Consider the following 25,547-nt stretch of genomic DNA (forward strand, 5'->3'; position numbering starts at 1 on the left):
TATGCATGTAACAAAAGTATGCAAAACAGTCTGCCACACAAAGTCCAAACAAAGTCAAGCTGGATTTAATCCCTTCACACCTGTATGATGGAAAAAAAAAAAGTTTTAATAAATTTCTCAAAAGGAGTGTGACTTCAGAGACCTAAAACTTTTCACAGATGAAGAATTGTTTACCCAAATTTTGTTTGGATTCAGTTTTAGCAAACAGAAAGGCATACAGTACTAAATTGTACAAAACCAGGTAGGATTCCGAAGTTGAATGTAGCCTAATGCCTCTTACAAAGTTTTCAAGAGAATTCAGACTGAATTTCCATGACCCACCATCCCAAAGTAGCACTTCTGTGGACCGCTGGAATGGGAAGCTGCATCTTTATAGTAAAGCAGCTGCACATACATTTTTGGCCCTAATGCAATACATGGTTATATCTCTAAGTTGATTTAATTTACTAAAATATCAATTCACAATACTCTGTATATATGCAAATACACATAAACATAGAACACTTAGATATTTAATGTACCTCAGGTTTTTATTTAATATACTTATTACTGAAAAAGTTCACTGTGTTTCAATAAGCTCTCCCTATTTAAGGTAAAACTAATATGACACTGAATTCCCATTTAAGAATAAATGCTTTGCTGAGATAGCAGCTGTCATTCCATCATCTCGTTTTGGCTTGAATCCTGAACCGTAAATTCTGGGGTTTTTTTACAATGTTACTTACTTTCTGATTAATCAAAACATCAACATTAATCTTAAAGAATATCTAGTTGTCTAAACCTTTTTTTCCCCTCAGCTGCTTCCTTTGATGGGACAAATGAAGAGACAGAAGAGCCTCTGGACTAGGATTGGGGTGTGGGATGGAGGTTTCTCTAGTATTAGGAAGAGCTGAGCTCAGCAGAGCTCAGATACAGCAATATACTGAATGCTTTGGTGGACAGAGAATGACCTAGTGGCTATTTTTAGGGTAAAAATTAATATTTTACTTACTTCTTAGGTCTATTTTATGTACTGTCCCCTTATTTCTGATACACCAAGATGTTTGTCCCACAAACAGTATAGGTAGAGGCATGTTAAACCAGACTAGCTACAGGGCAGAGATGTTCTCTGAGTTTCTTCTCTAGTAATTGGAAGGGAGAAAAGTACTTTTGGGATGCAATTAGTCCATTCTGGTTTAGGCTTCAAAACCAAAAAATTGAAAATTTAGGCTATGGAGAAGAGGTACTGTACCTCAGAATACCTGCTTCTAAATGACTGGCTCAGGCTCACCTTTTCCATCAGTTCAGAAGAATCCCACTCAAGAAATTATCAGGAGTATCATTAGGACAGAAGGACTTGGGGATGAGACAATTGCAATTCCAACTTAGAGTGATTTACTGATATCTGTGAGGTTCTTCTACACTAATTACAGGTTTATTTATTTTACAGAAAGGTTAAGCCCAAATTTCTCTTTCAGTCCTCCTAGATGTGCAATAGGGTGCTCATTTGAACCATCTTATTAATGGGAACTGTTGAGAAGACAGTTGAGCCCTTGTCCTTGTCTTTCTTACTGTGCTGAGAGGACCTATTTTTAATTTTTTGTCATGGGTAATCTTGAGAGACTTGAGGTTTCACTCAATTTGAGCAACACAGAAGACACTGGCCTACAGAAGAAGCTGTTCCAAACTGGCCATTACAAAATAAAGCTTGCAATTTCAGGGTGAGAAAGGGCTTACAGTTCCTTTCCCAAGACTTTCATATCAATGACATCTACAGACTTGGAGCAATATTTCCCCCTCTAAGTCATGGCCTCTTGAAGCCTCACATGTGTAGAAGTATAAAAATGGCTTCTTTTGAGACAACGTTCTCAGTTTTATCACTTATTATTTTCATTATGATTGAAGATATAATTGGCTTTTTTTCTTTTGATCCATCCAAATGACTCCTTGAAAAATAAGACTGCTTATTGTTTGGCTATTACTTTGAAGACTTATTTACTGCAAAACCAGAATCATTCTCTGCTGTTAATATCAACCTGGAAAAGGAAAATGAGAAGAAAGCAAAAGATGCGAAAAGAAAATGAGAAGAAGTATTTCCCCTAAAAATAAGCCAGGACTGACTTGCACTAATTTACAGAGAGGGTTGGCACTTTGGTTGGCCTCAAAGTTTTACCTTTGTTACTGATAACATGTGGAAAAACAAGTACAGCATGGACTGGGAATATAAGACAGTTAAGAAAAATTCACTGCACTATCTCCATCAAAGTTCACTTTGTACTACTGCATGTGATTAGATGATTTATTTGATTGTCTATAACTGCCTCTTTGGAGTCATAGCATTGCATTTTCAGGTCCAAATCTATCCAATATTAGTGGATTATTGATTGAATAGTGTCTCTGGAGCCATTAAATTCTACTAATGAGGTTTTTCTTTAATTGGTGGATCATGCTGAACGGTTTTCCTAAGTTTTGTCATTGTATGTAAGTTAAAAGATCATAGTCCCAATAGGGAGTATTGTTATGGACTGTATTTACCTGTATTAAAGTACCTTTACTTATACTGAAAATAATTTCATACTGCCAGGAAATCTATTGATTTTAGTAGAATTTACAGTAATTTATTATGAGTAAGAATATGAGTGTAAAAGAACAGGTCCTCAGTATACATTCCTTTGTGTTTATTGCAGTCCTTATCAGGTAAATTATGTATCAGAAATATGAGATGTCAGTCAGGAATGGGATTTGTAGACTGGTACCATATTTCTAGGGACAGAAGAGTGGCTTAGGTAATACTTGCTGCATAAAGTCAGTGGGGGAGAAATATAGTATGTGAATTCCTGTCCTTTGAAGGATGGTTCTTTTACTGTTCTCTTAGGGAAGGGGCACATTTCCTTGTGTGAGAATAAAACTGAAGGCCTGGCCCCTAATCTGATGGATTTTCTCTGCATTTTGTTGATGGCTGATGGTGCAATGTCATTCTTATGGAACCATCTTTCCCTTTGTCACATTGATGCTTATTTTCATATTTTGGTCACAATAAGAGGAACCTCATTATGTTCTAAGCATTAATGAAGAAAGAAGTGAAGGCCTCTTTCATGGCCCCTTTGTTTTCATCCTGTCTAGTTTTCTCACCCCAATCTTTTCGTCCAGGCAGAAAAATGGCACTTGAAGGCACAATACTATGAGTACCTCTGAGTCTCTAAGACCATCAAAGAAAGCAGTCACCATAGCCAGACATTTGGTTTTTGATAACCTTTAGCTTTTTGACTGCCATTCACAGTTCATCTTGACCAAATCACCTGCTTCTGTCCTTCCTTCTAATTCAAGCCTTCTCGTAGTTCTGGGACTAAACTGTGTATGTCAGTCATGTCCATCTAACTGGTACAAGGGGCAAGTTAATATTAATTTAAAACTTAACATATTTATAGAATCACAGAATCATAAATTTTAGAAAAGACCTCCAAGACCATTAAGTCCAACCTTTGGCTAAATACCACCATGTCAACTAAACCATGGCACTAAGTTCCTTTCACATAGTCGTAGAGAATAATACTCTGAGCCTTCTTTCCTTCAATCTGAACAATTCCAGCTCCTTCAGCCACTCCTCATATGATTTGCCTTCCAGACCTTTCACCAGCTCTGTTGCCCTTCTTTGGACATGCTCCAGCACCCCAATGTCTTTCTAGGAGTGAGGGGACCAGAACCAAACACAGGACTTGAGATGCAGCCTCACCAGTGACAAGTACAGAGGGACAACTACTTCCCTAGTCAACATGATCACTTGTCTTAATCTTATTTACTAGGTTAGGTACTGAGGGAGCTACCCTACATCAGAGAGGGGTGAGCCTATCTCACCACAGTGCTGCCTGGCTCTGGTTGATTCTGCTCTAAGTAGCTTCTCTTGTTGGGGACTTTTAGTTTTGTCTTGAACTGAACACAAAAACTGTGGGCCTGACTGTATATTTATGCTTAAGGTAAGGCAAAAGAATGTGTATCCATTCTGAGGATACACTGCTTTTTGGAAATAAGATGAACACAATTTCTGGAAAAGCCTGTTTGTTGTCCCTGTGCATGTACAGAGAGACATGAAAACATCACAATTGATTTTCCTCAGTTTACCCTGGCACAGCTCAACCTGTGTGTTTTTGTATCCAGGCAAAGTTTACTTTGTTGACATAAGAAAAAAGCTAGAGGAAATATCTTTTTCCTTACTTATTACATGTGTTTATTTTTCCTTTCCTGTTCTGAAGTCTCCAAAAGAATAGTCTAATCTATTTTATGTTTGCTGCTTTCCCATCAAAAAGGTAATACCTATACACTGTTTTTCTGTAATTCAGAATAGGGTCTAAGCTCTCAGTATATTTTGGAATATACCAGGCCCATTGCACGAGGACAGCAAAAATACATGTCTACCACCTATAAGGGAAATAGATTAAGAAAGGGACTAAGTACGCTATTAACATCTGAAAATCTCAGATTGAGATATACAGCTATTGATGTACACCCATGTAAAGAAGTTTTTCCTTTAAAGCCCAATATAGCTCTAAGATAGAATGTGAAGTTTTAACAGTTTTAACTCTTCATTAAAAATGCCTGAAATTCATACCTACGGTTTTTAGGCAATTGGAGGTGGTTTCTTGGCATCAATACATGATCTATTGTGGAGAACCTGGGGGGGCATTCCTTGGTCTAGGGAGACACAAGAAGCTTCCCTCAAAAAGCTGTTGGACCCAATTGGCTCCTTCCCCTTTTCTGACGTTTATTCCATGTTCCTGAGCCACTCCCTCCCATTTCCCTGATTGGCCCTCACCTTTGTACAGCCCTGAGACCAGGGTCAGCCCCCCAGGCCCCTGCAGAGAGGAAGGTGGACTCTGTGTGTGTGTGTGCCTGGGACCTGATCATCTCACCGCGCGGCTGAATAAAACATCTGTGGATATTATGCAAAGGTCCATTTTGCTTCTTTACCCTGGACTATGCTAGCAGCAATTCAGCCTGCTACAATCTATGTGGAGAAACATCTTGATTTCTTTTAATATGTATTTCTGAGTGAATTTCAAAGACTGAAAGTCAAGTTAAACCTAAATGGTTTTTAAGAAAAGTTTCCACCTGTGCCTGAATTTCTTTACTGTCTCGAATTTATACACATTTCATTGGAAACTCTATTCACTGTGGTGATCTAACAAAAATTTCAAATTTAAAATGTCCAGTGTAGGCAAACATATTTTTGATCAGTGTCGTTCAGGATTAATTACAAAAGCAAAACACATCACTGATGTTTATCTTACCTGTCTGATGATTAGCCTGCTTGTATCTTAGCATTTTCTGGGGGCAAAAAAAGTAACCCTGGAAAATTGTAGCTCTTCTGCAATATTTCTCCTTTGAATCTTTTTCACTGGAAAGATAATTTCTCAAATTAAATGAGAAGAGAACACAAACCAAAGGCATTTATAAACACTATGCTAGATTAGAAATATGGATCCTCCTGCCATCCCCTCTGACTCTTCTATCTGAGTGACTTGGCTTATTCCCTTGAACTATGTTAACCCCTACTTCAAAGTGGCTAGTATATAGCTCTCAAATACTTCCGTATGAAAAGGAATCAAATTCCCCGCATGAAACAGGGAAACTTATTTTCTTGGAAACTTATTTTTCCAAGAAAAATAAGTCTTGGAAAAGATTTGTTTTATTTCAGTAGGGACGATTCATTTTCATCCAACACCATTTTACATTTATTTTTAAAAGTTATCTTTCTGTAATTGCACACTAGTTTAGAGTTAAGATAGGAGCATCTTAACAATAATGGGCACTTTTTTTAACAGATTATTGCCAAAAGTGCATTCTTTATTCCAGGGAGACACTGTAATAGATACCAGAGCTTTCGTAATGATACAAGCAATCTGTAAGCTATTATAGTTTCTTTTATAGTAACTTAATCTTCATATTGTTTTATACGTCTGGAATTTTAATAGTGTTTTTAATTTATGAAGAGGAGTATATTACATATTACTAGTTACATGGGAGTATGAGCTAAATAACAGACCATTGAATGGTATTCTTACAAACAAATATTTTGAAGTACTTAAACAGACATAAGGAATAGAACAAAGAAGTTAAAGAATGCCATACAGATATAATAGTAGCTTTTATGGAATGGGTCCAGAACCATCTAATCTGAATTGCAACTGTTTTCAATGCATATATTTTACTTGTACAGAAAAATGGGAATGCTATTTAAAAGTAAATATTTTACTCAATATAAATATATTTACCTATTTAATGAATTTAATTATTAAAATAATAAAATATTGTATAAATAATGTATTATGTTAATAATACATATAATAATAAATAATTCAATTATTCAAATAAGTAAAGATACCCATGTAACTTTTTAGAGCTAATGAAAGGAATTCATTAAATACTTGCTTATATGTAGAATGCAAACCCCTGTGTACATTCCTAAAGCTAGTGCAAAAATGAAGTCTTTTTTTCCTTCTAGTTCATTGTAATTTTTAGTATGTCTGGAAAGAGACACGGTTCTCTTGTAAGAGAAATATCGTAACACTTTGCAGTGAGTTACAGAGATATGATCAGTGTAGCAATTTAGTGGTTGTAATACTATTAAAAGGAGGGCTTTTAAATGAAGAGAACCAGTTCACTATTTTGAAAGAAGTGATATTCTGCTTTAAACTGTCATTCTGTATTTCTGACTTGCAATTAGATGATATTTCTAAAATGTCATTCCCAGATTCTGTTGTGACTGTCATCATAATAAAATGTGACAGGAAAGATATTATATCAATACTTTTTCCATAATTAGCATTACATTTCTCTCAAGGGTTAAGTACAAAGGTTTTTCGCTGAATGGTCTGCAAGCTTTGTGCCTTTAAAATCTTTTAATATAGCCAAGAGTGGTGACAACTGTGAGACAGATCTATGAACAAACCCGTTTGGAGAGAATAGTTTTGTGGTGTGTGATATATGTTAGGCAAATGAGCTTATTAGGGCTCTCATCTATTTTATTATTGGTGCCCAATTTAATAGAGGCATTTAAAAAACAATATTTCTGCCTGCGTCCTTGAAATGAAGAAGATACATTGATATAATTGAGAGCAAATGATTGCATGTTGTGCCATTTAATCATGTCATTTTTCAATTGCTGTTTTTTGCACTTCACTGCATACTTATAGAATATTTAGCTTCAATATAGATTAAGTCACACAGTATGCAACTGAGTAGATTTCCCATATTAGGTGACATATTCTTTTAACCTTGAAATGAGCAAAAGCACACAGGTTTGGCAGTATTTTTCCAAACAATGACAAGTAATCATTCATTTTCTATCTTTGTCATTTAGCTTTTTTATTTTAAGGAATTACTCCCCTAGTAATATATATTGAGAAATTTTTGATTTTCTTCTTCATTCAAACCAAAAATTCTTCTTTTCACCATCTGTCCTGCAAGAATGTGTTACCCTCAGAAGTTCCAACAGACATTGCCATTTCACAGACAACACTGAACACTACATTTTACCCAAACTTTGCAAGCATTTCCTCTTTTATTTTTCCTGTTTTCCTGTTTCTTGTTTCTTTTTGTTGATGTATTATTTCTGTTAGTTTTGATACTCAAAAGTTTTACATTATCACTTTTAAAACCTGAAATGCTGCCCTAGCCAAAAAATCAGGCATAAAAAGGCAAATAAATTCTGTGAGGTGTAGTTTGATTGGTGTACACAGAAGGGTGACTTCCATTCTCAGATCCTGCCTTAATTTCTGCATGAGATTGTTGTGCTAAAGAACTGCAGCTCCATCTTCCATCAAAGAACAACTGGTGCAATCAGAAGTGTATCATTCCCTCCCTCACATACCCACATTATGCAACAGGGAGGAAGAGTAAGCCTTTAACAGACCAAGGTTAGACAGACACTTCCTCTTAGGTCTGGTTATTTATCTGCAGCTGAACTTCTTTTGTGATCCTAAAAACAGCCTGTGTTGCCCATGCATACACAGAAGACCAGAAATAGCACTTATCTCAGTATACCTTGGCATTTCTTCTGGACCTGAAAGCACAAAGGAAATACACCTGTTTAAATTACTGTTTGTCATTGTCCAACTTTTTTCAAAACTCTGGCCATCTCTACATGACAATTTAGTCCAGTTGTAGAGTGAAAACAAGAAGCTTCAGATCCCATAAAAATGAATTCTCCAAACAATATGTTATAAATGAGGCTATGAAAACATCTCAATAATCTATGAGGTGAATGTGTGTATTATGTGGATTAAGGCAACTCAACTAATTTTACTATGACTTTTAAACTACTTTTAAGCATAACTAGTCCCACGGAATTAATCAAAAGTCTTAAATAGTTAGTATAAATACTTGGTCAAGACTTTTGATATAACATGTTTCAGTGGCCTACCCATCTTACATCTTGTGTCAGAAAGCTGACTTCCCAAATAGGTCTTTCAGTCACGCAGAGCAGATGGTGCAGCACAGCTCAGGTGCTGATATGCTGCAGGAAGGCTGAGGGATGGGAACTCACTGGGGCTTGAGGAGCTCTAACATTCCTCAACTTCCCACCTTTCTATGACTCTCGTATGCTCTGGCGCTGCCTAAAACTGCACACGTTTCTGGTCATATGCCACTCACTTAGGAGTCACACAGCTAAGCCAAGCACCTTCTGTTCACATCATGGCCACTTCCATCCCCATAGATAGTGCCATTAGCCCTTGGCTTGGAAGGAGTATTTGATGTCATTTGACTCAGCAGGGGCTTTTCCAGATGATTTAAGTCATGGTATTAACAAGCTGTGAAAGTAGTTTCAGGTAGCCCTTTTTAGCTATGTGGGTGATAACTTCAAAGCACTGAAAATAAGAGTAGGCAGGGGGAAGTAAAGCCTTCCAAGATTCTAGAAGTATGGACAGGAATCCTCAGTATGGGAAGCCATGACCATAAAAACATTCTGATGACTAACAGCTCAATGATATCAGGGTATCTGTTGTGAAGCAAATAACTCAGACACAAAGTCAGCTTCATACCCAGCAGTTGCAGTTACTGTGTATACTCTTAGCCGGCAGCAAAAATGTCAAATACATTTATTTGAGTCTCACTGCAAATGGCTTAAGTGAATATGTTTCTCCCACTTTTGCAAAGATTTGGGTTGTGTTTACATTTGCCACAGCTCAATGGACGCATGATAGTGTGAGGGGACAAAATTGTAAGTGTTTGATCTCTTAATCTATGCTTCAACAAATCTTCTCACACACTAAGTGTGTGAGAAGGAAGACTAAGTGAAAGTGCTGCACCTCAGTGTACAGTTAGATCACATCCTAATTTTCTGAACCTTCAAGTGCCCAGTACGTTACAGTAGCAGCTGTAAACCATAAGGCCCTAGGCTCAAGAGAGGTACTCGTCATCTTTCCTTACTCATCAAATTTTTAAATTAATTTACTTTTATCAAACATGAATTACAGCTTCTACATTCACAATGTACCTCACAAATAATTAATTAAATTAACTGTCATCCTGGAAGCATATTTTGCATGTGCAATCACTGTATTGACAGGTTTTTATACAAGGATGCCATTTTAACAATAGCAAAACCTGGATGGATATACAACACCACAGTGTATATATCATGTCATGGGCTATAGGCAATTATTGTCTCCCTTTAGGACACTGAACACAAGACCCTAATACTGCCTAAAGTCATTATTGCTAGTGCTATTATATAGGGCTTAAAGATGTCTTGACATGATTAAGTTCTCTGGGTTTTAAAGTATTGTTTCTATAGCCAACTATTTCAATACACTGTTAGATACAAGCACTTCATTCTTCTCCTGTTTAATATTAACCATAATATCATGTAATAAAATTGAAACAAAAGTGCCATAGGCCTAATTGTACTGTCACAGCCATGTAAATCAGAAATAGCTTCAGTAAAGCTACTGTTATTATGCTGGTGTAAAATTGATATAAATTAGAAATGACTTGGGCGCTGTAGCTCTTCTTGAAGATAACACAATGTAAAGGCCTCACTTAAAGTTCCCTATAATGGCTTATGAATGCAATTCTCCTTACCTCATCATGTTAAAAGGCATTGTATCAGAAAAGACCAATATTTATAAGGGATGACTTAATCAGATAGATCAAGGTAAATTAATGCTATGGGGCCTGATTCTGAGCTATATTGACTTCTGTGAAGTTAATGCAGACCTACGTAAATTTGGCTGTGATCAGTGTATAACTCACCATCACTTCCAAAAAAACCTGAATTGCCTAGCTGTTATAAAATGTAAAATAAGATCACTGACTTTAGATAGACTTTGTGGTCTGGTTTGGTCGGCTGGTATTTTTCCTGATCTGACATTAAGCTAATGAACGGCATCCGAAAGGAAATGTGCCAGACATGGTGGTTACATCAAGAACCACGAAGGAAACTAGTAATGAACTCTAGGAAAATAAATAAGGGCAAGTTCAGGAAACGCAAGTGAAAATGCAGCCCTGTATAAATTGAATAATAAAATTCCTGGTCATATTTTGCCATAAATAGTGGTTTGGGAATTTGTCATTCACCTTACTTAAAATTCAGAAATATTAAAGGTACAGGGTTCTCTCATTACAGAAGTAATAGAATTCTAGCTATTATAGAGTTAGGGTAATTTAAATAGCTATAGAATGCATTATATCAATAAGTGGAACATCTGTATGAAATGTCCACCTGCTACTATACTACTCAGTGTACTTTACAATGAAATATACTTAATCATTTTAAGATGTCTTCTAATGAAGGCTTATTGGGAATAACATTTTGAACACAAATACTTTTAGGCACTAAAACTTCTGCTTTAAATGAGATTGCATTGCCTTGTTTACCCTTGTTGATTAATAAGCAATCTGTTAAGATGGCCCAATTGTGCTAGTGAAAGTAGATTAGTAATTCAGCTATATTTGTGAGTTTAATCATCATTTCTCTTGAAGGCTTTAAAAGAAATCCCTGTCTTTTGCACACTATCCCTATGCAAAGAAAAGATACATGTTTTTAGATGTATATACCAATTTTTTAGTTCACACTTTCAGCTTAATATTACTGATCAAGAACAGCAGCAAAATACTTCTTGGAGTGATGACATTTCTAATTAAAAATTTAAATTTTTAAAGAAACAGTGACACAAAGACTGGAACTGGAATTCACTTTTCTATAGGAGGGTTTTGTTTTGCTGATAAAATTAAGAAAGGTGATCCTGTTTTTTTATCAGTTAACACTTCTGAACAGCTTTGAGAGACGTAGTGGCTTGTTTTTACTTGCTTCTTATCATTAACTGGAAGTTTAGAGGCAAATACCCTGTCTTCAAAAAATATGATAGTTCAAATTTTCTCATGGGGTCAGGCACTTTCATCTGTGGTGTCCCACAGAGGGAAACAGATGTTGGCAAGTTACAATTTAAATTATCTGTAAAGTTCCCATGTGTAGAGCACAGTCCTGTTAAATTCAGGAGTAGCACGGCCCTATGATAATTGTTGAATACTTGAGCTATGTCATGTTATAAAAGAAAAGGATCTCAGAACCTGGGCTGAAGCAGTCATCCTCACTTGCATTTCTGCCTTCTGTACCCCAGCTTCACAGATGTTATTATTAGAATTTGTTATGAGTCTAAAAAATCCTGGTTTGATATTCAGTGACAGTAGAGTATAATCATGGATAAAACCATGCTTGGAAGTGGCCCATGCCATTAACTGCTTCTGGGTGGTAGACCTCGCTCTAGTTCTGGCACATAGGATGCATTGTTTATTCTGCTGCTCAACAAGATTCTCAGTTTCTTAGGGTTTTGGTGGAAAACCAACATATCCTGGCTCCCATCAAGTTTCAATATTAGGGCTTAGCAATTGTCTCCCATCGTCCAGTTTATGTCAGACTGCATTCTCAGTAGCACTGGAATCAGTATATGAAGCAAACGCAGTGAATTACTCCTTCCCAGGGATGATACAATTGTCAGTTTTCCTACATTTAATTGCATATGGAACTACCCTGAAAATATTTTATGATAACAAAAAAAAATCTGTAAACAGTTTTATACTGAATTTTCTCCTTCTGTAATGTTTCTCCTGTGACAGGGCACATATGACCCATAATTTCTATTGTTTTTTCTAAAAATATACATATTCTCATTGCATGACTACAATCTTTTCCCTCTTATTTTTCTGTAGAATTTCTGAAGCTGATTACTGTCAGGGTAACTCATTTCAGATGTGATCCAGTTGAATGAAAAAGAAAGGAAGAATAAATGAGTCTACACCATAAAACTTTCAGCATTATAGAGGCAGTTAGCTATGTATGGCATTTGTTTGAAGAAGACTGAACGTAGTGTTAGGCTGTCTGTGCTATTAAGACTAAGACTGTATTTATCTGAAAATAAAACACTAAGCTTTGACAGAAGTACGGGAATTTATGGAAGTCTTGAAAAAAATATTGCAAGACAGAGATTGGGCACCGCTAAATATCAGATAATAATTAATGTTTCAGTTTGCTAAGTATTCCGTGCTGACATCCGCTGTTTGTCTGTCCTTCAGTCTCTATGCTCTGAGATCAAGCAGAGGCGCCGTGGGGTAGCCTCTGTGCTGCGATTATGCCAGCACCTCCTGGATGATCAGGAGACCTGCAACCTAAATGCAGACCACCAGTCCATGCAGTTGATCATCGTAAACCTTGAGAGAAGGTGGGAAGCCATTGTCATGCAAGCTGTCCACTGGCAAACCAGGCTACAGAAGCAATCGGAAAAAGACTCGGTGAGTGATGCTTGCTTTAAAAAGGTCTCGTGGGATTTCATTCTTCACAAGAAACACTTTTTCAGCACAAGAAAAACAGACCCACCTCTGAGTGTTTTCTTCTGACTGAGATGCCATTCCTAGTCTTTACTGTCTACAAGTGAATCTTCAGTTTTTCACACAGTATTCTATGGACAACATTGTTTAATAATATAAACTCACATATAGATACTGTATTTTCTGGATATTTAATCTCATCATATCTGATCCCACCTAGTAAAAAACCCAGTCCTTTCCTGGTGCTAAGTTGCTCAGGACCTAACAGAACTGGGCCCAGAGACATATTTCATTGATTGTAAGTATATTTTAGAAAAAGAATTTCCTGTGTAAGTAAGACTGGTTTTAATTAGCATCCCAGCAGTAGATGTGTATTTCACATAGAATGCCATGGGTATGTGATTAATATGCAATCCTCTCTTATTTGAATATAAGTAAAATGCAGTAATTTGCTTTTATCTCAGGGAAATGATTCCTAAGAGGGAAAATAGCACTCTGCTTAAACCATCCATTAAGTGGCATGAATTAGATTGGTTTTCTACAGCATAAAACTATATTACAAAGCAGGGGGAATAAAATAATCTCTACTGTAACACCATTGACTGTAATGGATGAATTGGCTCAGCATGTCTTGTGAAACTATGACACTGCTGAAGTCTATATACTGCAGCTACGTTGACAGCAATGTATATAGTTCCTACGTAGTTCATATATTGAGGAGTCTTGGTGAGATTTGGGAATAAGTGATATATTTTTTTTAGGTTGATATCAAGCAAAACAAAGGACAAAAATCTAGACACATCCTTCTTAACAATTTTCTGACTAACAGTGAAATACTACTTTTGATTTTTTTTTTATAAGTTCCTTTATAAAAATAACAGAGCTATAATTCTCTGGTTCAGTTAGGGTCCTACAGTATGAAGATACATAAGGCATTGTTTAGAAACTCTAGCAGTTCCTGAGTGAAAATGCTATTAGTCTAAAAAGCCCAAGAAATGATGAGTTAGTGAGAAAGATGCTGTGGACAAGTGAACTGGTGAAGGTAATAATAATGTTGCTTGCCTGCCTTTTTCAAAATTTATAACATAGGAATGTGCTCCTTTGCTGGTTTGTTTTACTGGCTCTGTTGCTTTAGGTATTGATATAGAAATGGGACTTGATGAAGGAAGAGGTTTAAACGGCTGTTAGGACAAGTCAAAAGGGGCTCTGTATGAGGCAGTATGGAAACAACTCATCTCTGAAAAGCAGATGTAGTGTTACCGTTGGTTTTACAAACATGGGATTAGTCAACTGGCAATGTAAAAAGTGAAGATAATTTACATTGTGAGAAAATATTACAGAAATTTCAGTGGAATTAAAGAAAAAACCGAATTAGTGAGGATCCAGAAAGCTTTATGGAAATTGTAGGTAGGAATTTGAAGCAATACATTTAATTGAGAGGAAAGTCAAGAAATAAAAGAAGACTAATACCATCTCAACAGTTGCAGAGAGTTTTGATGGTATTGAGTCTGGGAGAGCAAGAAATGAGAACAGAAGTAAAAGAATTTATCAATGAAATAGGCTGGGCAAGTGACTGGGTTAGAAGATAAATATGAGGCTGAGGAATAGAAAAGATTGATAAAGAAAGAAAAACCAGTAGCAGAGATTTTTAATCTCCTGAGAAATGCTGGTTATGTTTTTGTGATAGTTCCATCTTAGGAATATTTTTAGTCATACTACTAATGTGTTGCAGCAATAGCTTCAATAAATTTGGTTAGTGCTACACAAAATGTTTAATGATCTGACCAGCAGTAGAAGAACAGTTCAACTTTAGAGCTTCAGAAATAAGTATTTTCAGAATTTAGGCAACAGCCAAACAAAAAACCAGCTCTCAGAATCCTGATATTTTTTGTTAGAGGCTGAGTATTGGTGGGTCTGTAGCAGCCCAAGAGGGAGTGAACCACATTCTAACTGTGTTATCTTAAGGGTAAAGTGCCACAAATCAGCAGGTTTTGGAGTCTTTTAGTAAATGTGTATCTCCTATTTGACTTGGAACAGAAAGAAATTGCATTTTTGAGATATGTTAGAGAGTGCTGACAGAGGTCCAAGTTACTGTAATGAACACATATTATCCTCTTTTGCATGTGGGCAGTTGCTGTATGGAAGCAGTTGCTCTAAATAAACTGTTAGGAGGTAATTAGAGCTTGGTGCTGCTCTTGCAGCAGGAGTGGAGTCTTGTGTTTCTGTTTGGGATTGCAATCGATCAGGAGTTGCGGCATGGTGAGGATATGAGTACAGAATCTCACTAGATATCTGGAGGATTGGAACTTCACAAGGTACCCGCTGCTTTGTTCCCACTTTGCCTAAGGTAGTCTGGAGTTATTTGCTGGGCTCAGCTGACCTTCACTAGCTGGGAGGTGTATCATTCTTTCTGTTGAAAGATAGCAGCCATTTAGATGGCTGCTCATGATGCTTATGTAATTTTTACTGTTTTGTTTTGGAACCCTTCATCTTAGGCTGCTTTATAGTAATGCTTCTTTTAAGTATGTCAGTATCTACAAGTTTCTCTTGCTGATAAAACGATCCATATTCTCAACATTTAAATATGCTCCAGCCACTGCAGGATTTCTTTGACTTGCTTTGCCTGAGTTGGCATGTTGTAACCTTCCTTTTCACACAGTTCCTGTGCAGTCATTTCTTGGGTAGGTACCAGAACCATTTCTTCTGCTACCGTATCTGTCTGTATTTGATGGTGTGCCAGTCTTGGCACACAAACTATATCCCTTGGTAACAAGTCTGTCTTTGTGGTTGCCCACAAAATACTGTAATTTATAAAAACAAATGAGATGTTTTTATAGCCTGATGGCATCTGACTCATTCATGGCATCTGACTTGCTGACAGTAAATAAGATACCCCAGATAATTGTATAGCCTCAGTGCAAGAGTCACTTTCATCTTCTACTGTTTTCTAATTGTGTACTGGGATCTTCCTTTGTCCCCTTTCTTCCCCTTTTTTACATTCAGTGACTTATCTGGGCCACTTAAAATGTTACAAAGGTATGCTGGTATTAACCACAGAAAACTTTTATGTTTCTTTTGAATTGTCCTAATTTATGGTCTTCATCAGTTTTTAGTTTTGCTCACCTTTTGCAATAGTGGGCACCATAAGTTTACAAATAACAAGTTATTCACATGTACTTCATGCACCTACAGTCAGGTAAAAGCTCATAAACAAAAAGTTCTATGTAGAATGTGAAATTATCAATAAGAATTGCTCCAGAAAGATGAAATATTATTAGATTCAATAGGTTAATCTAGCTATATTGAATGAGGTATTCGTAAAGTGAAAAAACCTCAGAAAACTGGAAGCAGTCCTAATTTGTTTCGGGAAAAGAGGTTTTTATCTCCCCCATCTGTTTGTTTTGTTGTTGGGGTTTTTTTGTTTGTTTGGTTTGGTTTGGTTTGGTTTTATTTGTAGTAAATTCTTTTCATCCAGATTTATCATTCCATATTTTGCTGATATAATGTTGTATATCACCTTAATTTTAACTTCAGGATTACACAGATGCCTTATAGCTTGTCTAACAAGACCCTGCTAGCAGTCATGTTAAAGGAAAAAGAATACTGCCTGGCAATTGCAATAGCAATAGCAACAGTCTTCATTTAACTAAACTCAAAATTGCCATCTAAAATTCCTGCTCAACAGCTGGAGAAACTTTAACCCACTATGCACTTTCCTTTGGAAGCTACAGTCTACTTGAAAGACTGAAAAGTTAAAAAATGGTTTTGAGACAGATTCAGTCATAGATGTGCCCATAAATTAGGTCAAAGTGCAAATATATAAGTTGTTTTCTGCAATTTTTTTAAACTTTGCTCAGCCGGTGGTATACCCAATGCAAATTGTGTGTTTAACCTCAGCGGATTATTCCAGCTCCTACAGAGGATTCCACTTTGTGTATGTCTTGCCCAGATCAGGTATGTCTCTGTATAGAAGGCTGCACTGACGTGACCATGGAAATTCACTTTTTTGGACTGGGAGAAAGAGAAAAAACCTGTGGTTTCTAGTGGATTTTATTTTAGCTCCAATTCAATATTCCTGCCTTTTTGGTGAGTGGAGAAGCTGCTTTTTATCCAGAATGCTCATTCATTGAATGAGAAACATACCTGTTTTATGGAGCAGACAATTTCTTTTCTTATTCAACAGAGAGGGCTAATTATTGAAGGGACAGTATTACTCATGCATTTAAAATGGAGATTTTGAGCTAAGGCGGTTTGGGTTAAGGTGCCCTAATTCTCACATTGTCCTGAAAATGTCTGAAATATTAATTTGTCTGATCACAAAGTTCACTATTACACCTCATGAAAAAAAAAATATTTCTCTTCTTCTGAGTCATCTTATGTGTACATTACACTGAAAGTCCAGTGGAAGCTTCATCTGTATTGGCTTGAAAGTATGCTGTACATCCAGCCACATAATTGAAAATAATAAGGCCACAATAAATGGGATGGCCTTGGGGTATAACACCCAAGGGATTCAATTGGTGTCGCTTTGTATCAATGTCCATGCATCATGGTAATTGAGGTAACATAACCAATTACCACATTTTAATTAGAGTTGCAAGGACTTGGGAAAATCTGCAATGGTGAGACAGCTCACTTGAAAAAAAAAGAAAAAGAATAAAAAAGAAAGGCACTTCTTTCCACAAGCTTGTTCCTTAGGAGGTAAAGAGCCTGCTGTTCAGGATTTTTACCCGACAATCTCCTGGTTTCCTTCTTTATACTGTATTTGGAAAAACAAATTGTTAAAATATACTATATTGCTTCTGATTTGGTATCTTTATTCTTTGACTCTATTTATATGTTTCTGTGGTGCTTTCTGGGAAAGAAAACAGTTTTTCATAATGTTAGGCATGGTGTCTTCACTTCTCTATATTTACTTCACTGATGCAATATTTTTTCAACCCATAGAATGACACTTGTTCTAAGCTTAAAAACCATACACAAACCCCCTTGTTTCAGGGGTAAACAATCAATCTGTCATAGTCAGTTGTTTGCTAGATAGCTTCACTAAAAACACTTGGTTTCTTAAAGTTTCTTATTTCATCACAAGCCATCATTTTGTAAGGTGAGTCCTAGCTAAAAATCTTGCATAAAATTTAGAAGTTCATCAGGAGTGTCTACCACAGCAAAGTACTGAAAGATTATTAACTTACTTGGATGAGAAGGGCACGCTACATGTTGTGAAGTGCTGAACACCCATTACATAATCTAGCCCTTACAAATTATTTTATGACTTATGTGTTTGTTTTGGTATTGGACCTCTTCCATATAGTCTATGACTTGATGGCTTGCATTTGCTCACTTTGGTGCTTCCTTAAAATATTCAAGTTTTAAGTGAATGGATATTTGATTTTAGAGTTTGTAATGTGATGCACCATCCTCATACTTGAGATGTGTATGCTTTTGAGCTTCTGGGTTGCATTGCATGTCTGATTTGTGACATGAAACAATTACCATTAGGGTCTAAAATATAGTTATGCAGATGCTGAACCTAGGTCTAGATTTTTCTTGAACTTAATTGAAGATAGGTAATACATCCCACATTCTTGCAAGAAATTCTGTGTTTCTCGTAATTTTCTTGAGGACCAGCCATAGTTATGAGGGCAGTCATCATGGCAGTGCACAGAGTCTGGATGATCAGATAAAACAAAGCTGGGAAAACCCTTGTTGTTGAGCAGATCTTAGTAAAAAATTCCAGACCCAGTCAACTTTAGTCAAAATCCATATAAATATTGTGTTGTGTTCTTGAGAGAGTCTCCTGAGTGGTCACCTGCAAGGTAGGTTTTTAGAGTGACTAGAAATCAAAAAAGAAATATATTTAAGTCTTTCAACAGAGGGCTCTACTCCATCCTCAGAGACTGAAAATCTTTCTGTCATAACTAAAAGTATAAGGTAACAATCCAAGGGTGATATAGTCCCTGCGTTTCACCAATCTGCTGTATTATTCCACCATTTCCCTCACTCTGGCAGATATCATGTTTTGCCATGGCTTTGTAAAATGAAGGGAAGTTCAAACTCATAACCCCAGCCAAACCAGAAAAAGTCTCAGGAATAATCAGCTTTAGTGGGAAAATAAGTGATATTCAGAAATTGGAAATATGATATATATATACAGCAAAAATACCTCATTAAAAATAAAAGCTAAAATGATTAGGTTTTAATTTTCAAGGACAGTGGTCTTCAAAAGAAGTCACTTCCTATTTAGGCACTGAAGTACAGGGTCAGATATTTAATAGTGCTCAGCAGACACTGACTCTCATTGCAATGCATTGTGGTCAAATTACAGGATGAAGTCAGTGTTTTGTTTAGATGCCTAATATCCACTAATCATAAGTTCAGGACTCAGGCCGGGATTGTTTTAAAAATTACAGTTAAGGGAAATATGAAAGTCACAAACTTGTGATTTTTTAGTTAATTTAATGACTTGTTGTTCTGCATGTCTAATCAATCCAGTTCTGCAAGGAAGAGTATATGAGTGTAATTGAGGCTAAACTTCAGATTTTTTTTTCAAGAGTTCTCAAACAAAAGAGTTTTTAGAAAAAGAGGAAGAAACCTTATTTTCTGATAGGTTGAACTGCAGTTTTTTCCATCTTACAAGGGCCTTCCATATTGGATGATAGGGCCACAAACTTATGTCACTATGGAAATATATTTGCAGGATCTTCAGGAAGTCTATGCATAGTCAGTATCTCATTGTTTGCTATCATAGGATATTCTAGGAGCTGCACCAGCTCTAAGCAGACAGAATAAAATTAAAACCTATTTTAAAAATAAATGAAAATAACTAAGGTAGAATTATTTACTCTTTTTTCTTAACACTCAAAGGAAAAGATACCAAATAAAATTATCAGGCAGGAGATTTAAAATAATCAAAAGGGAATGCTATTTTCATGGAGTGCATAATAAGAATGAAATTTGTTCCTACAGGATGTGGAGGATAGCAAAAATACAAATGACTTCAGTAAGTAATCAGACAAATTAAATTCCAACTCTGAAAGTCTCCACAGGCTGACTTCTCAAATTTGGGAGGGCAGCTTCTATATCCTTCTATGTGTTTGAGGGTTTTCTAACTTTTCCATAAACATTCACTACCAACCACCACAGGAGATGGACTCAGCTGAATGGACTGTTGATCTCACCTAAAATGACTGTTGCCGTTTGAAAGCACATGAACTTGTAGATTTGGAGGCCTACCTATGCTATATGTACAGTGAAGAAGTTTTACAATATGCCTAGAGAGTTTTCATTGTATTTGGAGGGGGTTTTGCTATTTCTAAAAGCTGTAATGTGGCCATTTAGGTAGTGTGCTTTCACCAGAAGAAAACTTTCAAAAATGTATCCACTTAACAGTTTACCAAGACATTTCTAACATAGTTTTTCTGTAAAACATACAGAAATTATAATAAATACATCTCATTTATATTTATATATGCACATACATTTATATCAGAGGTACTATAGTAGTACTGTAATACACATTAAATAGTAAAATGTAAATCATGAGCATGGATGATCTGACTTTCATTTCTCATTATATATAAGACGTTTGTGTCATTGTTGTAGCTCTAATCCATATCCAGGTCTTCGTGTTTGGTGTGTGCAGTAATATGTAAATTACCTAGCCAGCTGCGTTAAGCAGTGTTTGTTTATTCTATTTCTTTTGGCATAGCATACAACTGAATTTCTGCCAAAAATGTGGCTGCTTCAGGGAACACTGTTCAAGTCGAAGGAAGTTTTGAAAGGAGAGATATATCATGAGTCTTTACTCTGTGAAACAGTACAATCAAAAGAAACTGTTCATAAAAAAGACCTGTATTAACGTAAAAGAATGAGTTTGTAAAATACAAGGAGAAAACAGAATCTTTTTAGAACACTCTGTTTACATCGACTTTGTAAACAAGAATACCATACTAACAGGCAGTGACTTTTTCATGCGTGGGAAGCATGACTAAAAGTGGTGAAACGTGAAAAGGGAAAGTTTAAGAAAAATTATTTTTAAGTGGCATGTTAATATCCCCTAACACATAGAGTTAAGTGCATTTAAATTTAGAAACCAGTGATGTTTAAATGTTAAAAAATTGCATTAATGATGCAAGAGCTATCTACTTACACTTGCAGTCCTTTCAGTCTTGTCTGACACTTCCTTTTTTATCCAACCAGCTAATTTCCCCTCCTTTGTGAGGAGTAACTGTTTTCACACTAGTGCTTACCCAGCAAGCCTCCTCATTGTTTCATGGTTAATTATCTTCTTGAGCTTCACCTTCTCAAGCGAAGGGAGAAGGACTGGGCCTCCCCGCAGCTCTAATGAAAGCTAAGTTTGAGAGATTCACTTGGTGAATAAATGCAGTGTCTGATCTACAAACATAATAAATGAGTTCCTAAACTTTATGGAGTCACAGCTCATTCAGCAGGTTTACTGAACAATTCAGAAAGACACTTTATTCTAAAAATCCATTTTGATTTTTAGAAGGGAATGTTGTTTCAGTGTGAAACAAAATACCATAAACTGTTCCAAAATTTCTAAGCACTACACAGAAAGTACATGTCAAACATAAAGTTTCAGTAAAAACCTGAGCAGCTGCATGAAAGACTTAGACCTCTGTAGTGCACATTAACAACACTTCTACTGATAACATTGATACTAATACCCCTGTGCCACTCAGTTATTACTTTGTAAACTCTTAGTATGCATTGGACTTTTTGTGCCTCACCAGCACTGAAAATAGTCATTGTGGATAGACTAAAATCTTCAACTTATGTTTTGATTTGAGCCCAAGTTTAGGCTGTGTAACATTTACAATTAACTCACCTGTAAGAGAAGAAAGTTGAATAATGGCAATATAGTGATTTTGTAACAGTGAGTTACTCCCCATTGTAATTTTTTACTCTTTGGGACTAAGGCGTGTATAAACCCCTCACAATAGCAAGATACAGTTGTCTACTACTTTGGCTTCTTCCAAGTGAATTTCTAATAAGTATGCTTATATCAAATCATTTTGCAAGTGACCAAACCAAACTGTGCACTTGAGACATTGCACAGGAGTTATTCAATGTACTAGCTTAGATGGGAAATTCCAATCCTTTTTTCCAGCCAGCTCCAGAGCTGTGTTGACATCTATTATGTACAGAGAGAGGTGTAAACATCATCACTTACCAGAGAAGGTAAAAAGAAAATAATCTGGAAGTTCAAAGATGAGATGATCTTGGTGAAAGAGCTCTGCCTACCTAGGGACTGCTTATATTTGGAGATTAGGCCGGTGTTTCCATATCGCAACATTTGAAGAGCAGCTTTTCTTAGATATAGGCTGTGTAATGGCAAGGAGCAATTGTGCTGTTGTAGCCTCAGAGTGCTTACCATTGTAATTTTGATTCATTGCCAGAACTCCCTGCCACTTACTGACAACTGTGGTGTTTAACTTAGCGCCTGGAAATCCACAGGTGGGCAGACTGTGCAAGTACTTGTAATATACAGTATTCTTCTAGCCTTTGATTTAACAATACTTGCTTATTGTCTCCCCTCAAGCTGATATCTTAAATTTACAAATGGTGAATCAATCGCTTCAGGAAATGCCAGAACTGAAATTACAGAGAAATTGCATTGAAAATTTAAATAAGGGGGACAGGGAGTCCATTCTCATTGATAATGTGAATTTGGTGGTCTCTCAGCTGATTCAGAAGAAGAAACTGATGATAGGGATGGGTATTTTTCATGCAGTCCTGTTATTCATAAATAATAGATAAAGTCTCCCTTTCCAGTATACTGGAAGAATTTTTTATTTAGAAATTCAAGTTTCTCTATTCCAGCTCTTCATGAGAAAACTTTCTTTCTAGGTTTCTCCTAAGGTCAAGCTCCCAAGGGCTTATGTCCTGCTCTTTTGTATCTTATATCTGTCTATGTTTCTATGGTGATTCTCACTCTTCAGAGTTTTTCACAAACCCTCATTTCTGCTGAAACAAAGCTCTTTAAAAAGCTGTGATTTTGGTGTCCTCATGTGCCTGCTGTAGATTGGAAATGCCTGTTGCATCTACTGAGTCCATTCATAGCATCCACTGAGTTGTTCTGGTTTAACTGAGAGTACACTGTTAAAGGAGTACCAGTTCCAATGTAAATTATACTAAGTTGAAAGTATTTTTAACAGTATGCAGACCTCTTAACTAGTACAGAGAAAGCAACGTGATTTTATTGTGCCACTTTGCTTTGTTGGTACAAATTTGTTTACGAGCATCTAAATGCGGAATGCAATGGTTTGGCTTTAATATGATGTTCCACATGTTCCCTGGTTTTCTGGATATTTTATAGTCTTAACTATAAAGAAGCTGTTTGGGTCAAATTCTGAGACTTTGCATGGATGAACTCCCACCAACTTGCATGGGCATGTATCTGAAGTGTAGTGCCCGGATTTGCTCTGTTCTGAACTATGTGTGCATGGAAACATTTTGGATTTAGATAAAGCAAGGAATGTTTTTCTGAGAGTTTCATAAAGGGCTTGTGATGGATTCTTGAACAAAGAAAAACATATATTTCTCTGAAGTAAAGGTGAGATATGAAATGACATTCAAGGGCAAAAAATCCTGTCATGTAACCTCTTGACAGATGAAAAGAAAGCTACAAAGCAGTAAAAACAACAGTTGGTAAAACATGTCATGTAGCCAGGTTTTCTCATCACAAAAAAAATGTCCAAATACACAACTTGGGTATAGGTCTGGGATTGTAAACCTATTTGGATGACAATATTACTCAATATAAAAATGTTATTGATGTTCTTCTTTCTAGTAACATCTAAAGGGATTCTTTAGCAAATAAGAAACATAGATGTTAGAAGGGATATGGTGGCAAAAAAAAAGAGAGGCAAATGCTTCTGTAGAGGATGGAAAACAGATAATGGGTAGGTCATTAACAATGATCCTTTGGACAGAGAGGAGGGACTGAACTCCTTGAGTCCCTGCTTTTGCCTTGATCTGTGATCAAAGTTAGTTCCTGCAGGCCTTCTGCTGACATGGCTCACCTTCTGTTTCAGCCTGGCTTATACACTCCAGTGTGATGTGTGAGTGGAGTGTGATGGAGAGACTGGAGCCTTTCACTCTTTTGTCCATCTGACACTGCAGGCAGCTTACCAAGGGAGTTAGAATATCCTCATAGGACTCCTGTGCAGGCGCAACTGACCCCAGAATTTCACCTAGCATCAAGTGACATAGAAATAGCAGAAGAATGCTTAGAGAATGGACATTTTCCCTGACTTCTAAAACACTTCTCCTACTAGTAGGAGTTAATAGTTTTCAGCTGGGCATCCTCTTAAAATGCCACTGCAGTTATTTTATCTGTTGCTTAGAAGATGTTCCCACAAAGCTGCTGCCATGATAAAGAAAATTACCCATTTTAAAACCTAGGTATGAAAATAGTAGTCCTTTAAACTTTTATTTCTGAGCATTATCAGAGAACTTCAAACATCATCATAGAGACCTGAGCAAAGTTGGAGCCTCTGTTGTTCCCAGCTCATACTGAGACCCTTGCAGGTGACATCTGTAACTGCAGAGGGCAGAGGCAAAGTCAGTGTCCTTGCTGTGGTACAGGAATCTGTGCATACAACCACCCTTGTAGGACCCTTGCACTACCTGTAAGCATACATGACCCCTAAAAGAGCAGGAGGAACAATGCACGTGCAGGATTGAGCATGCAATGTCATTGAGAGAGGCAATAATAACTAAAATGCAGTAAGAAGTTACCACAGATTTAGATCTTATTTTCTCAGGAAATAAATGTGTACTTGCTTTTAATTGCAATTGTAACAAATATGTAAGTTCATGTATGTTTTTTCATGATCTTTGATAAAGCATGCTGCTTCCACATATTCTGAGAATATATTGTGATGTGTAGGCCGCTTCGGTGTTATGCACAGGGAATATTATGCATATGCATCTGCTTATGCACATTAAAAATTGGTGTTGGGAAATGGGGTTCGTTTTTTTGATGACTGTAATATAGGGAACACCATTTAGAAAATGAGTTTAAGTGAGGCAGAGGTGAAGTGGCGCTGTACATGACTATTTCCCTCAGCAGAAGTACTTGGCATGCTTGTATTTTTCAAAAGACAAAATCATGTTTGTCTTCCTTGAATGTGCACACATTCCTGGAGGTGGGGGATGGTTTTCTGTCCTTTTTCTTTTTTCCCTGGCCCTTAAGTGCAGTTGAATTTGGATAATTTGGCCACAGCAACTGAAGGATATGTAGCAGGGAGGGAGGAAGAACAGAGTTTGTATTTATTATTGTAAAAGTTCTTTTTTTCATGTTAATTCCTTTAAAAAATATAATAGCACGTAGGGGTTACATTACAGGCCTGTTTCACCAACACAAAGTATCTGTACTGGAGTAGCACATGCAAATGAAGCCAAAACAGAGAATCATTGTTTGATATACTTTGCTTCAGAAAAAAGGCTAAACTATTCTTGTTTTAGTTAAAAAAAAAAAGAAAAAAAAAAAGAAAAAAAGTTAAAAATTTCATTTTGACACTTTTCTTTAAGGAGTGTTGGTGCTGAGGAAATGTCTTTGTTTGTCTTAATAACCTTATTTCTTCCTATTAACATTTTCTGCAGAGTAACTGGTTAGCCATTAAACCCCAACTCTACAAGGATTTAAGCACACACCTAATTGTGCTCACAAGAGTTATCCCACTGAAATGGGAATGATTTCCTGAGCAAAATAGTTCTTG

At 36.5% G+C, this 25,547-nt stretch overlaps 1 protein-coding gene across 4 annotated transcripts in view; it reads left to right on the plus strand.

The window, feature by feature from the left end:
* AKAP6 (A-kinase anchoring protein 6) overlaps positions 1 to 25,547 on the plus strand; it is a 258,458-nt gene that overhangs the window by 219,048 nt on the left and 13,863 nt on the right. For all 4 annotated transcript variants that reach the window (XM_038139050.1, XM_038139053.1, XM_038139052.1 and 1 more), the window contains one exon: positions 12,550 to 12,765. In XM_038139050.1, coding sequence (XP_037994978.1) covers positions 12,550 to 12,765 — 216 coding nt within the window. The remainder of the gene's footprint in view (positions 1 to 12,549; positions 12,766 to 25,547) is intronic.

This window comes from Motacilla alba, chromosome 5 (genome assembly GCF_015832195.1).
Source record: "Motacilla alba alba isolate MOTALB_02 chromosome 5, Motacilla_alba_V1.0_pri, whole genome shotgun sequence".
In the NCBI taxonomy this organism is placed as follows: domain Eukaryota; kingdom Metazoa; phylum Chordata; class Aves; order Passeriformes; family Motacillidae; genus Motacilla; species Motacilla alba.